The sequence below is a fragment of the Erithacus rubecula genome, assembly GCF_903797595.1.
Source record: "Erithacus rubecula genome assembly, chromosome: Z".
Classification (NCBI taxonomy): Eukaryota; Metazoa; Chordata; class Aves; order Passeriformes; family Muscicapidae; genus Erithacus; species Erithacus rubecula.
The window spans coordinates 22208066-22222621 of NC_136661.1; the positions used below are offsets into that span (position 1 = coordinate 22208066).

The 14556-nt window shown below is 39.6% G+C and overlaps 1 protein-coding gene across 4 annotated transcripts in view; it reads right to left on the reverse strand.

Moving 5' to 3' along the window:
- Positions 1-14556, reverse strand: part of RAI14 (retinoic acid induced 14) — an 88501-nt gene that overhangs the window by 17225 nt on the left and 56720 nt on the right. For all 4 annotated transcript variants that reach the window (XM_079329842.1, XM_079329844.1, XM_079329845.1 and 1 more), the window contains exons 4-5: positions 2995-3083; positions 1121-1185 (exon numbers count right to left, since the gene is read on the reverse strand). In XM_079329842.1, the coding sequence (XP_079185968.1) occupies positions 1121-1185; positions 2995-3083 (154 nt within the window). The remainder of the gene's footprint in view (positions 1-1120; positions 1186-2994; positions 3084-14556) is intronic.

The following is a 14556-nucleotide window of genomic DNA, read 5'->3' on the forward strand; positions in this document are numbered from 1 at the left end:
CCGTTTTAGTTCAACACCACCTAGACATTCCTTGCACACACTTTGGCCCACAGAAGATAATCCTAAGAGCATGAATTACTGGAGAATATCGCACAGCTTTGCACTTAGGAACGTGTTTATCAGTCTGGACATTGAGATGAAACCAGGGCAGCATCAGCGGGAGCAGCAGCTGCCGGAGCTGCGATTCCAGCAGCGGCCGCCTGGCGGCGCCGCGCGCGGGCAGAGGCGGGCGGGACGGCGCGGCAAGCACAGCGGGACGGCGAAACCGCGCCCTGTGTGCGCTGCCCTGACACAGGACAGCCACAGGACAACCCGGGAAAACAGTCTGGAGGCTGGGATATAGGATCCACTCCCTTTCTGCACCGTTGTGTTCAAACGGGGCTCTTAATCATTATTTCATCTCTTCTCAGACTGTGTGCATTATTTATCTGAGACTTACTGATAGCTCAGAAATACCTGTTCTGTTTCTCTGATCATCACCATGAAAACTTACCTGAATTTCTGAAATGGAGCTGAGATGGACAATGAGACTCTTCTGCCATCTTCACTTTTGTTTTTCTTACTTTTTCTCCCCATTCTTTCAACTCCCTTTCTAACCATTCACTGTCCTTTACCCCATTTCATTGAAGATTTGATTATTTCCATATTATTTTTGGATCTAAACTACTCTTTTTCATCTCCTTTGGCTTTAAACTTGAGAATATTTCTATGGTGAAACACAGAATCTACAGAAAGCATTCCCGTGGAACATTATCACAATCCCTCCAGAAGTGAAAAACCTTTCCCCCTGTAACTCTTGATCCACATAATTCCAAGTCAACCAACCACACAGACAAAACACAGGAAGTTAAGCTGAATCCACAACCTACTTGAAACCCAACCAAGCTGTGTCAGAGCAGCTGGACATGGAAAAGGAACTACTGAGGGAAGACACACTGTTTTCCATCATTCAGTCAGTGTCTGAAAGGTCCTTTAAACTACTCTTGATGTGCCTTTCTTGATGCCAAGGAGATAGAACAATATAGAAGTGTGGTGCAAATTATTAGCACAAAATGAGTTCACATCAAATGGAACCAAATAAAAATTTCAAAAATCAATATTAATTTGATTTTTCTTTTACCTGAAGTAATCTCTTAATGCAATCAGGGTGGCTGTTCTTCGCTGCAAGATGTAAAGCACTGTGCCCTAAATGAATAAAAGCAAAGCAAATTAATTATTCAATCATGCCAAAGCACAGGAAAAAAACCTTCCACAACAAAGGCAAAATCTTGAGTTATCTGTCTTGTCCCTATTACCACACATAAAAAGTAAGGGTAGAGAAAATAAAGTAAAAAGCTACATCAAGCAGAATGTCTTTACTATCTGTTGTTCAGACAAGCATAAGAACAATCTTAAAGTCTTAATTCATATAAAGGAGTGACACAAACATTGTGTCAGACTACACCTTGGCAGACGTCAAGTAAAATTGTAAATTGTACATTATGTCTTGTTTCTTAAGAAAAAAATTTCCAATATTACACAGCTTCACTTACACACAGATGTCTGTTGGTGTCTTCATAATTTTTGGAATTTGGTAACGCAAACTTAACCAGCATCAAGAGTAAAACCTGACAAATTCACCACCTACAACTATATTAAATTTGTGTCACCCTTGAAGTGCACATAGAAGCCTCAAACATAGCCCTACTTTCGTACATTTCCCAGATTGCCTACTCACTATCAAACACAGATCTACATTGGTTTACATTTTAATTAATTTATTTAGCACCTCTGCATTCTGCATTCATATTTAGCTATGCAATGCCATGATTTACTGACTATGGATTTATGATGAAATATTAAAGTCTCTCCTCCAGCTTTATCTTACAGAGCATCTGAAAAATTGGAGATGACAAGACAGAAAAAGAAGAAATTATCCATGCAACTAAGACAAGAAGGACCCAGGATTTAGTACTCAATAAAGCAAGGACACTTGTGACAGGAAACGCTGCAAAATGACTTTTACATGGAAGGGTTTCACTGAAGAGCACTGGGCTGACTCTCTCAGGTGGAAGCAGGCAGGCAACCTCTCACTACCCAAGCAACCAATGAATCATCAGGCAAGGTGAAGCATGAATTCGGAATTATAGTCTGCATCAGGTACATACATTCCCTTATCATTATGTAAAATATGAACGCTTCTTCCAGTATCAGAGACACTTCTTTATAGAGGCAAATCATTCCCACGTATGACAGAGATTCCCTCAGGCTGCAGTAAGTGGCAAAACACAACCCATGAGCCCAGCAATTACAGATCATTACTGGAGAGACAGAATGCTGACAGGTCATCTAGGTGGCTCAGCTAGCCAGAGAAAATGCTGGGCACAGATTCCACAGATGTGTCAACTGAAATCTTTTTGGAAGAGCTTGCCAGTTTCAAATTCAGCTCCCATCATTCTCCAAGTAGAGCAGTAATTAAGCACAGGACTTTTGAGAACTGAAACATAATACTTAATAGCTCTCAGCTCTGTTTTGGCCTGTATCAGCTGTTTTCACTGTGTCATAATCCTGAGGAAAGGTCTTACTTCAACTCCTGTAAAGTTAATGGGATTAATATCTTGGATAAACATGAAAGCAAAACTGAAGATCTTGATGCAACCTGTAATAATAAGACGAGATGGGGGAGGAGAATGATTTTCTTTTTTTTTTCTCTTTCTTTTTTTCTTTTTACTTAAAAATAACAATTTAAAAATCAAGCAACTACTTTACACCTGGAACCCACTACAAATGCCGAAATTTATAATATTAGGAAAAAAGTTTTTAAGGACTTTAGATTCTGAAATGTCTGTGCAGCAAAGCAAGTATACCCCAACCTGCAAGTGTAACATCTGCTTTTCCTACAGGGTGTGTGGGGAAAAGCAAAGTTGTCAAATCTGTATTTTCACTCTGCACATCAATAACTACATAAGCAAATTGAGTGTATCATACTGCTTGTATAGGTTCAGAGAGGCATACCTGCACCATCTTGGGCTGTCACATCTGCACCATGTGTCACCATGATCCTGAGGCACTCTGCATGCCCTTTCGTGGCTGCCAGGTGAAAACTGAAAAAGAACATTTGCATGTCTTTTATTATTATTAAGGTAACTTTTCTTTTTCATTCACTAACTGCATACTGGCAAGTTCTTTCCTCCCCATCCTTAGATGTTTTGGCATCCTTCCAGGTAATTGCCTCCCAGGAAGGTAACACCTCTGGAAGTGAGATGGCTCATCAAAAAAACTTTGTAGTCATACTTTCACACTGCAGCTCAAATAATGTGTTCATTTTGAGACCCTCATTACAAGAAAGATGTTGATGTGCTGGAGCATGTCCAGAGAAGGGTAACGAGGCTGGCAAAGATTCAGAGAACAAGTTCTGTGAGGAGCAGCTGAGGGAGCTGGGGATGCTCAGTCTGGTCCAAGAGGGACCTTACAGCTCCCTGACAGGAGGGTGTAGCCAGGTGGGGGTTGGTCTCATCTCCCAGGGAACTTGGGATAGGATGAAAGGAAATGACTCAAGTTTAACCAGGGCAGGTTTAGATTGGACATGAGGAAAAATTTCTTGACCGAAAGGGTTGTCAAACACTAGAAAAAGCTGCCCAGGGAGCTGGTGGTGTTACCAGCCCTGGAAGACTCTTGGATACATTTAAGAGACAGGTAGATGTGCAACTGGTGAATATGGTTGCTGGGTTAATGGTTGGACTCAATGAGCTTAGAGGTCTTTTCCAACCTGAACAATCCCATTGACTGTGATTTCACACGGGCGGCTGTCCCATCAACTCTTATCATGTAGGTTATGTACATCTAATCCCACACAATTTCTAAACCTATGTCCCTAGTGATGTAATATATCCCCAAAGAATGCCTGGGCTTGGGGAATTAATAAAGAAAACAGTCACAATAACTATGTTCTATGTTCTACACATTTTAGACAGAGTAGTCAGATTTAGTTAGATTTTCCCCTTTCAGTGGACAAAATTTAGTTCCTCTAAAATATTATTCTGCATTTCCTTAATTAAACTACATGAAGTTGTACTTCTGCACTGTCCTTTATAAGCTCATCTTTCCTTTGTGTATGTAAGGGGGAAAATACTTTACTGTGAGTACCTGGAGAAATCAAAGCTGTATTGTTTTACAGAGATGCATTTTTTACACTTGTGGTTTTGCTGTTCACCCCAAGCACCTGCTTGTTTAACTGCAGACATTACCAACCACGCCATGGCACTTCCAAGCATCAATTACCTAAGATGTAATTACAGAACAAACCAAATAAATTGTACTAAATTCAAGCCTTTTTACAGCTGAAATTTTATGTTTGACATCCTCAGGCTGGGCACATTAAGATTCACAGAAGCAGTGCTATAAAGATGCTGCTGACTTCATTTTGCCCTGAAGCAAAAATGAAGGAAAAGCTTCTGAAAACAGAGAAGTTTATATCCTGCTGATGCATAGCATGCCAATGTTGTCAAGTCTTAAGATATGGGCAGATATCCTGATACTATGTGAGTCCTACCAACATCAGCCTGCTGCGCACAGAGCAGTTTTTCAGTGGGAGTAATGTAAAACAGAAGTTCAAGTCAAAACACTTCTAATTATTATTTCTTTGTGTGTGGAAAGTTAGGACCATCTTCAAACAAGCACCAAACTGAAAGAGACAGTATTCTTGGGATAGTTTCTAATATCTTTCAAAGGAGGTATTAATTTTTAACATGCACCTCTGTGTAAAAGGGATTTTCCCCTGGAATGTAAAAGAAACATCATAAATCATGGAGCTGCATCAACTACTGTATTTAGGAGTCTATATTTTGAACAACTGCTTCCTTTAAATGTTAAAACTAACACTGAAAGTTCAGCCTGCTAACCAGGGAAACTTGGAACAACAGGCAGGAATGAAATGGGTATTTCAGACACAGAGTCTGTGAACTGCAATACCATGTTTCTCTAAGCCATAGACTTCTCTGCAGCCCTCTTGAAAACTCAGCAGAGAAGCAGACAACATCTGACAAAGAGAGGAGAATTAATCAAAACAGGAGAGGTCCTGGAACAGAGTTGTCTATGAAGTACAACAACTACCTCACTTCCTAGGAGTCCCTCCTTCTACACTGGCTGCTGCTGGATGCAAATGGCAGACAGGCAGTGCTTAAGCCTTAAACCTTTACATGCAAATATAAAAGCATTCTGTGTGTTCAACCTGTGAGTTCTACTGCCATAAACAAACTGAAAAGTTAACACTTGCAAGAGCAGAAGCAGCACTGCTGCTGTCTGCTCTCCAGTCATTTGAAATCAAAACTTCACGTACTCGGTGACCAATGCAAAGTTGTGTAAACATTCTTTGGAAGAAGTGGTTTCTCAAGCTCTGGGAAAATGACTGGGGGAGGGACATAAGAGGAGTCTGAAAAATTCCAACACCTCAAATTTAGCCAGCACAACATACCAGCAAAATACCAAAACAATTTCAGATACATTTGTGTAAACACAAAAGACAATCAAATTCACTTATGTATTAGGAAGATTGTGCAGCACACACTTGGCTTACTTACATTTTACAATATTCATAGTAGTAATAAAAACCTGAATAATAATAACTTGGCTAAATCTGGGGCACTGAGGTTTTATGGACAGACTTTGCAGGATGGTGCCAAATGCAACATGAACACACAAGTGCTAAAGAAGTTTTATTTAGGCAAAATCTGACTGCAAAAAAGTATCAGAGAAAATTAAATATAACTCTTTTCAGGCTATGTTCCTATGAACACATGAATCCCACCAACAAAAACAATTCCCATGGCAGTTCTCAACAAGTCATCACACACGCAGATGTTTTATTTCACAAAAAGTGGCTTGCTGTGTGTCTCCTCTCTGTATCCTTTGTCTGGTGCTATCTCTCCCATAAACCTGTTGTGAGATATTTTTTCTTAACAGTCTCAAAGCAATTAGAGGGGAATGAGGGATACAGTTACTTGACTGTTGGGTTAGTAAACAGAAATCCTGTTCTATGGAGAGAACAACTCCAGAATGGGACGAACCTATTTAAGCTAAACTATTCACAGAGTGTTGGACAAACCCTCCCCCTTAAGAAGCAATTCTGATTTTAAAGTCAGTAGTTCTTGCTTTGGTTTTGGTTTTTTGTATGTGTTTTTGGGGTTTTTTGGTTTAAAAAACTCAAACAAAACAGCTGACCCAAAACAAACAGAGAAAAACCCCAAACCCAAACACTTGGGTAGTAGATACTGAGGAATCCTATACAGCAAGGCAGGCTCTCTAAACAAAGAAGATGGTAGCCATTCATTTCAGTACAGAGTAATTCTTTACAGCTACATAATTTCCTAAAATATTTGAGGCAAAAACTGCAGGTTTCCAAATACTGCAGTTCTCACCATCTGGACACCTTAAGGAGTGGTACATTTTACTTGCATCTTCTATGAATAAACTTTCCTTGGTATAAAAGCAAACAACTTTTCCTCCCACTTCCTGGTTGTGCAATGACTTAGGTAAACAAAAACAAACATGTAAGACTTGATTTGGACCAAGGGCCACACTGAGGGCTGGATTCTCATTCAGCTGAAAATCCCATTACAACACAGTTCATTTTCACTTCACAATAGATAAACCTGTTATTGCCACTTAGAGCCACATCTTGATAGCACAGCCTGAATTGATTTGAGATAGATTTCTTTTATTGCTGTAAAACATTTCTGTTCTTCCTGAGGAGCAGGACGGTCTCTTTTGATTATATCCAGATGTTTCAGTGAGCAGAGGAGCAGCTACCATACTCAGTGGTTAAAGATCCACCTCTGCAGCAGATGAAAGACCAGTAGGTTGACACTGCTATTTCTATGGGAATGTACAGTTCTCATAATTACTCAGTACTTAACAAGAAAAGGTGAAAATTATGTTCGTTGTGGGGAATGCTAAGCCCAGTTGGAGTAAACCAACTTTTAGAGTAAGAGTGAAATAATTTCATTAGTTCAGGTTCAACTGGAGAACAGCTACAAGGCTGTCATCTCAAAATCTTGTCAGGACCTCAAATTTCTTGACCTGAAATGGTACTCAAATAAAAACTCCACATTGATAGATGCTTTCTATGATGCTTGCTGCCTGAACAGAGGGTACAGCTCTGTATGACATCCCTGAACTGTTCTGAAGCAGCAGATTTTTTACAAATATGGGATGTCAATGGGTGAAGCACTTACGTCTGTCCTAAAAAACCCCATGTCTTCTTCAGGGCAAATGACCTTTCCCACATTTTGGTCACAATATTAAACTAGCAAGGGAATGAAGATGAAAGAAGACTTCTTTAACCAGCATTTGACAGACAAAGTACAAGAGTTCAGATAGAGCCAGTCTTTGCCAAAAGGCCAAGAATGAGTGTTTTCAGAAATTATTTAAATGTCAGTCTAACTCAAACGAAAAAGGATTTTAATTTTTTACTACTCAGCTCACATAAAACTTTCCTTTACAAATTATTACACCATAAGTAGAGGAACACAAATAATTCACATTTAGGGGTTAGACTTGTAAAACTGTAGCTGATGGCAGTTGCTAAGGTGGTATTAGCAGTAAGACAAGGCCCTGCTATATTCAGGTTCTCTGTTTAAGCATTTGCAGAGCTACTTCCAGCAAATCCTCTTACAGAATGGTATTTTGACAGCTGGCTTAAAACAACTGGGTGGTCCATATATCCAGGGGAAGTGCCACAAAAGTGAAGAGGAACATGATAAAATCAGAAAAAAATAAATATCAAGACTTAATTTAAGACACTAACCATCTAACAAGGGAATTTTCATTTCTGAAAAGAAAAACACAGGAAAAAAACCCAGAATAATTATACCCAACCAGAAGGTTCAACCTCTCTTTGGCAAGGTCATGGTCCAGAGTTTTTTCTGGGCAGACTTAGAATTTTCTGTAACACAGATTTTCCTCCTTGGCCTGAAAGTAGTTCAACACACAACTTACCAAAATCCAAAGCCAATTATGAATTATGGATTCTAAGTGAATATTGTATTTGCTATTTCCTATTATGACAAACATGGAACCCAGTCAAACTTATATGCAAGCGTATAATACTATTGTTCTCTGTAATTTCAATCTGAGTGCTCTGAAAATATTTTAAGTGCAAGAATGTTTGAAAAACACTATGAACTCATATACACTCATTGTCAAGGTTTATTTTGAGTAAAAACATCCCTCCCCAAGGCAGATCATTCTTCTTCATTTTCTAATGGATGTCAACCCTTGGTTGGCTTTTAAAAAGTCTAACTTGCTTTCCAACAACTTGATGATTTATAGTTCCCCCACCAACCAATACCAAACAAACAAGAATGATAAAGATACAGAGCTGCCCAGAGACCTTATATTGCTGATTAAATAAAATAAAAAAATAGAAATTGAAGACATTGAAGTTTTGCTACTACCAGATCAGACAGGCAAGTAATTCACCAGCTATCTCAGCTACAAAGTGACTTACTGATAACCTGACTGACTTTCTGAATTAACTGGAGCTTTTACATATTCTAGAAGCAGCATTTAGCTCACAGAGCTATCCCTCAAGCCTCAACTCCTCCTTCAGTAACAACAGCTAAAATAAACACAGTAGATGATATCTGGCTTTTGATTACTTTCCACCACAGGCTGAGTGGTAGAAGCACCAAAGTTCCCAAGACCTGACCTGAAGGAGAAAGGGCCATGAGTTTAGAGCAGCACATCCTGTGCATGAAGAAAATACCTGGTGACACACAGGAGGAAGTCCAGTGTAGTCTCCTCTCACAAGTAGCACTATGACCAGTCACTGTAAAAGAATACAGTTTACTGATCTGTGAAAGGCTTGAGATTTTATCAGCATTAAACAATTTTGAAAGCAAGACCTTTTCAACACACCCTGAACCTAATAATAGAAAAAATACCACCCTCAGATTAAAAGATTGGGAAAGCCCCAGAACAGTCCTGAAACTGGAGGTGTCTTCTGCCTTCCTCTGCAAACCCTCTCTGGGTTCTGCTTCCTCCTTGCCCCAGCACAGGGAGGCAGGTAGCTGTGTGGCTGGTGAGATGGCACAAAACCCAAAACCAGTTGAAAACCAAAGTTGCTTTCCACTGTTTCGTGACACACCACAGATGCAACCTGCCAGTCAAAAATAAGGAGCAGCATGTAGAATTTCACCTTAAACATAAAATTTAACCATGAATGTTTTGCTATGAAAGTCAAAAGAATCTTCATCTTTTCCTGACTGCATTACCAAGATACTGTCATTCATTTGAGACAATGTATGTTGTAGAGAGACATTTTGTTACGGAGGAGCCATACTGATGTTTGGCAGATCAGACTGTCTTAAAAGAAAAACAGACATCTACAGGTAATCACTATCAATACTTACCAGTTCTTTGGGGTTTTTTATTACTTTTATTAAACAAATAAAAATTACAGCTTCACACTTCACCCATTTTACCTACTCGCAAGAGCAACTATAAAAATGTGGCTTTTCAATGTGGTACTCCATATCATTATCCTGTCACTTGTATACATGCAGCCAAAAGAGATCAAAAATTCTCTTAGGAGAATGAGAAGACATACATTTTGTTTTCAAACCAAAGCTGGCACCAGTACAAGCTGGGAAAATTATGTTTTCAGAGTTTTAAAATATTCAACCAATGAGTTGCTGCAAACAATTCTAGAGTGCAGTGCAAGATTTTAAGTTGACAGAGGAAGGTATGGATTTACCAGAAGCTGTGTGAGATTATTTTCCCCTCTCTCCCCTTTAGCACCAGCCACAATAAAGTGAAGTGCTGCACACAGCCTGTATCCTTCTATTTTAACATGAGATGGCATCAGCCCTGCCCCAATACACACAGAACCCTCAGACAAAAAACCTGCATGCCCCTTCTGAGTTAACATGTATTGTGGGATAGCTTTCAAACAACAACAACAACAACAAAAAAAAAACAAACCAAAAACCAAAAAACAAAAAAACAAACAAACAAACAAAAAAACCCACCCACCACAGAAACCAAAACAAATACAGCTTTCATATAAAGTTTCCAGCTTTGCATTATACCTTGAAAAGTCTTGTTTCAATCATACTCATCTCAAACTACAGGATATTAATAAAAGGCAAGTCTCTTTAATGGCTGTTTTCTTACAGAAAAGCAGCAATTGCATCATGCATCACAGGAGCTGGAAAGCTACAGATTTTAGCCTTCAAACTCAGCAAAATATCCACCCAGCTGCTCTTCAGAGAGATTTCTCGGATTCCCAGCAGCTTTATACTTTTCATTCTCAGGTTGTGCTCCAGCAGTTCCATTTTCCCATACAGTTTTCTTTGGCAAAACTCTATTACCATATTAACACAAACTCCCACTTCAAGTCTGGGATGTATGGATTTTCCCTCCATCTACTATTAATTGTAAACACAAGTGCTCACAATTTAGATGTATCATATAAAGTTTCTTGCACAGTGCCTATTTTGAAATTCCTCAGGAACTAATAGCAGCAAAATGCAACAGAGATTCTGCAAACAGAAGCTTCAGGGCATTCCCAGGTGTTGACCAAAAGTCTGAAATTTAGACATGCTCTTTATTTTTGGAGTTGTAGGGTACAAAAATTAACAAAGTATGGCACATGACAAAGTCTCAAAATGCCTAAAGAATCCAGAAATCTGTGCAGAGTGACCTGAGCCTCCAAAGCCAAGTACTGAGGCATAAGGAAAATAAGTAGGGAAGATCACTTCTGATAGTTTCTTTAAGACCACATCCCATGTATAAAGCCCAAACAGGTGCTCAGTTACCTTCTAAATTTATATGCCCTCTGGCACATCATCTTTTTAGCACAGGGGGAAATCCCTGAGGATGTGCTCAGGTAAAGACGACTTTTTTCCTGAAGCTGGGTAAAACCAGCTCGTCATCTTCAGCCTTTTCAAACAGTGTTCAAAATATAAATGAAGCCCAAAAATGAGAGCAATGACTACATCCTCCAACAAACTCACTTGCATATTGCCTGTGGGTCAGCAATTGCTAATAATCACCTTAGTATATGGAAAATCATGAACATTAGAGCAACATAATCCTGAACTATAACCAAATATGTTGGCATAACAAGAGGCCAGGAAAAGGCTCAAAAGAATGAGAGCAATTGAGTAAAGGTTAATCTAAACCAAATATTTTCGTAGCATGAAAATCAAGCAAGACTTAAGAACTGCACCTAGTCCTCCAAGAACCAATGAGCAGAAATAACCTTACGAAACTGAGGGATATTGACAAAGGATAGCTTAGTACATGTTGTCCTTGATGTTTCTGTACTTTTCATGCTCATAATACTTACCATCTCCTCAGATTTGAAGCAAATGTTTGGATTTACTTATTTTTTTTATTAAGCTGTACAAAGTGAACTTCTCTTACTTCATGAGATAACTGCAAACCAAGTGCAAGAATATGTATTCATAGTAATAAATCTACTTGTAACACATTCTTCAAAGACCACTAGTTGATATGACCATTTCATATATACTTTTAAATAAACTCTTTGGATTATTATGGTAATATAATTTTTATTTTGTATTTCAGAGTAACTATACTACTTAAGATTCCATATTTTGGAAGAGGACTAGGGGCTGGACCACAGGCACATGCAATTTCAGAGCTTTTCTAATTTTTTCAGTTACTTTCCAGCTACTTTTCAGCAGCTTCCTTACACAGAATGCACCTATAAAGAAGGTAGCAGAAAACAGAGTGAACCATATGTCCAGTAAATAAGCAGCCACCAGCAAAATCTATTAACTGAGACCTCACCTTGAAGTTAAAAAAAATCTTAAATAAATTCAACATTTGCACATTGCTCTGTTTTGGCCGTTTCTTCCCCTTCCTAGATTAGAGCATATTTGTAAGCCAGTAACAGCCAGTGGGTATAACTAAAATCTACACATACAGCTCATTTGGTTGCATAAGTCTTTGAAAAACATGTAAAACAACTGCAGTCCATTATGTAGATATAAATCTGAAAAACAACTGCAGCCTTAAGCCTGTCCCCTCCAGCCTTGAAGAGGTTGATTCTGGCCCAACCCATGAGAGGCACGCTTCCCTCATGGCTCTCCTGCCAGCTCAGATGGGAAAAGTGCAGGGAGCAGCCACAGCATTCCCCACGGGAAAGTGGGGTGCTGGGTTTTGCCTCCACATGAGCCAAACTGCAGCTGTTTCAACCCAGGCATACAAAAACTCCCAATCATCCAGACTGTGCTCTGATCCAAGCAACTGACAAACTTGTTGAAAGCTGGCCAGGTCTGGCAAAACCTGGGTATTTGGCAACTCTGCAAATGGAGCTGTGTGAACAGGGAATTCCAGCAGCTGATGCTGCATTACAGGTTTGGCTGATCCTGCCTGTGGGCAGGAGGCTCACAGGCTACCCAAACATGAGTACAAGGGCCCTTCAGAAGAGGATTTGCTTCCCTCTGAGATGACAACCCCACTAAAAGTCAACGAAATACAAAAGTTCTTAAGAATAGCCATCAGATGTGTGAACAACAAATACAGAGCAGAAGACACAAGCTGGGTCCTATAAGAAATTGCAGTCTGTTTCATTTTTGAACTTTAGATATCATCTGCACAAAGGCCAATGAATGTAAGATACAAAACCCACTGGGATGGTTCTCAATGCTGAGATAACTTTATATGGAATAGGGAGTTTGTTCTTTAAATACATGGAATTTGTTTGATTTACAACATAGGAAATCACTAGAGATAAAGTAAAAAGTTTAGGATCTTTGTAACAGCAATTTAACTAAAGATGATTAATTTCTGCCTCTTCAGAAGGTGGTCTCTTCTCTTTTTTCCCCTAATAACATGAAGGTATAAAAATGCTAAATTGTCTTATAAAAATTGCTTCAAAAATGTGTATAGTAGAGCCTGAATGCTGTTGATTTCAAATCCTGTCAGAAATGCAGGCAAGAACTAAAAACTGGATCATGAAATTTTCCAACTCCAGTTGGAAGGGTCAAGTGAGGGGTCAAAACCATCAGAAATGGTCTACACAGTCTAAGTCAAGAGCCAGGAGCAAACCAATATCATGAATTCCACTGCATGGATCTCATTTAAAAGCCTGCATGATTGTCAATACAGTGATGTTTGTAGGCAGTGTGGATTTTTTCATGTATTGCCAAATTATAAAATCAAAGTAAAGTATTGCTCCTCTGTCATGGAGATAAAAGCATTCCCTCTCACCATACATTAACAATCAGTGCATACTGAACATAATAGAAAGCTAATTAGCTCAATTTAGTATCCTGGCAGTGGACACATTCATCCAACCATGGCCTAGAGTTTCATTAGCATTTCTGAGCATTTGTCTAAAGTGGAAAGCAATTTTTCAGGAAACTTAATATCAACATCTTAATTAAATTATATCCCTAACAATGCTGCAGGGCAGGGGAGGGGACAAAAAATGAACAATCACTATTTGAACCTAAAACAAACTTCAGAAAAGATTTAGAGAGACAAAAGCTTTTACACCCAGATCTCCCATGGAAACAAACTTCACAAGAAATTTTGGAATAAGAACCAGATTTCAGCCATCTGTTGGCTAGAGATAAAACAAAGGTTGAGATCCCTGTGGTCTTTCTTACTTTGTCCATGTTCAGAAACCTAGACATTATTGTGACCATCTGGACCATCAGAAATTAAACACCATGATAAACTATCTTTTTTTTTCTCAGAGATCAAATCGATGTACAGCTCTTCAGTAGCCTGGCTCTTGCATTTGCCTGCATCTACATAATGCACTTTTACAGCCGACTTCTCTACCTGGGCAGTGATGTCTTGTCATAGTTCAGCAGCCCAGATGTGTTTCCCTCTGTACTGGTCCTTTTCTGTTGGTCCAGGCACAGCCACAGAGCATTTGCCAACACCCACAAGACAGCAAGACAGTGCAGAGGTAGAGCACTGTCCATTTCTCACATTCAGTGATACATACAGCCAGCAGAACTGCTTTCAGCTCTGCAACCTGTGCTTCAGTGCTCATCACTTCTGAGGCAGCTCAAACCCCTTCATAAACTGCCAGAATTTCTTCCTCAGTTGGGATGTAGCTGGCCTCAAACCCTCTCTATCCCAGATGCCAGAATCCAAGAGGTCATCCTCAAGTCTCTCCAGGTCCTTTCTGCCACAGACTCCAGAAGGACCATTCTCCCAGGCTGCTCTGTACAGCACATTCCTCACATCCTGCCCCATTCTGACTGGCTTGAGGGCTCCTGCATGGGAAATCTGCTTAATTTGGTCAAAAGCTTCTTGTTGTTCAGGGCCCCATTAGAGATCATTCCTCTTCCATGTCACTTGATAGAGAGGGCTGAGAATCGGACTGTGCTCTGGAATACAGATTTTCCAAAACCCACAGTGCCTGGGAAAGCCTGTACTTCCTTCTACCTGGTTGGCAGGGACACAGCTGCTATTTTGTTGGCTGCACCCACTGGAATCTGCAAACTTCTATCCTCCCTCTTTACTTCTAAAACTGGATTTTGTGAGCAGGTCCTTTGACCTTACTTAGCTTTATGGCAAAACCAGCAC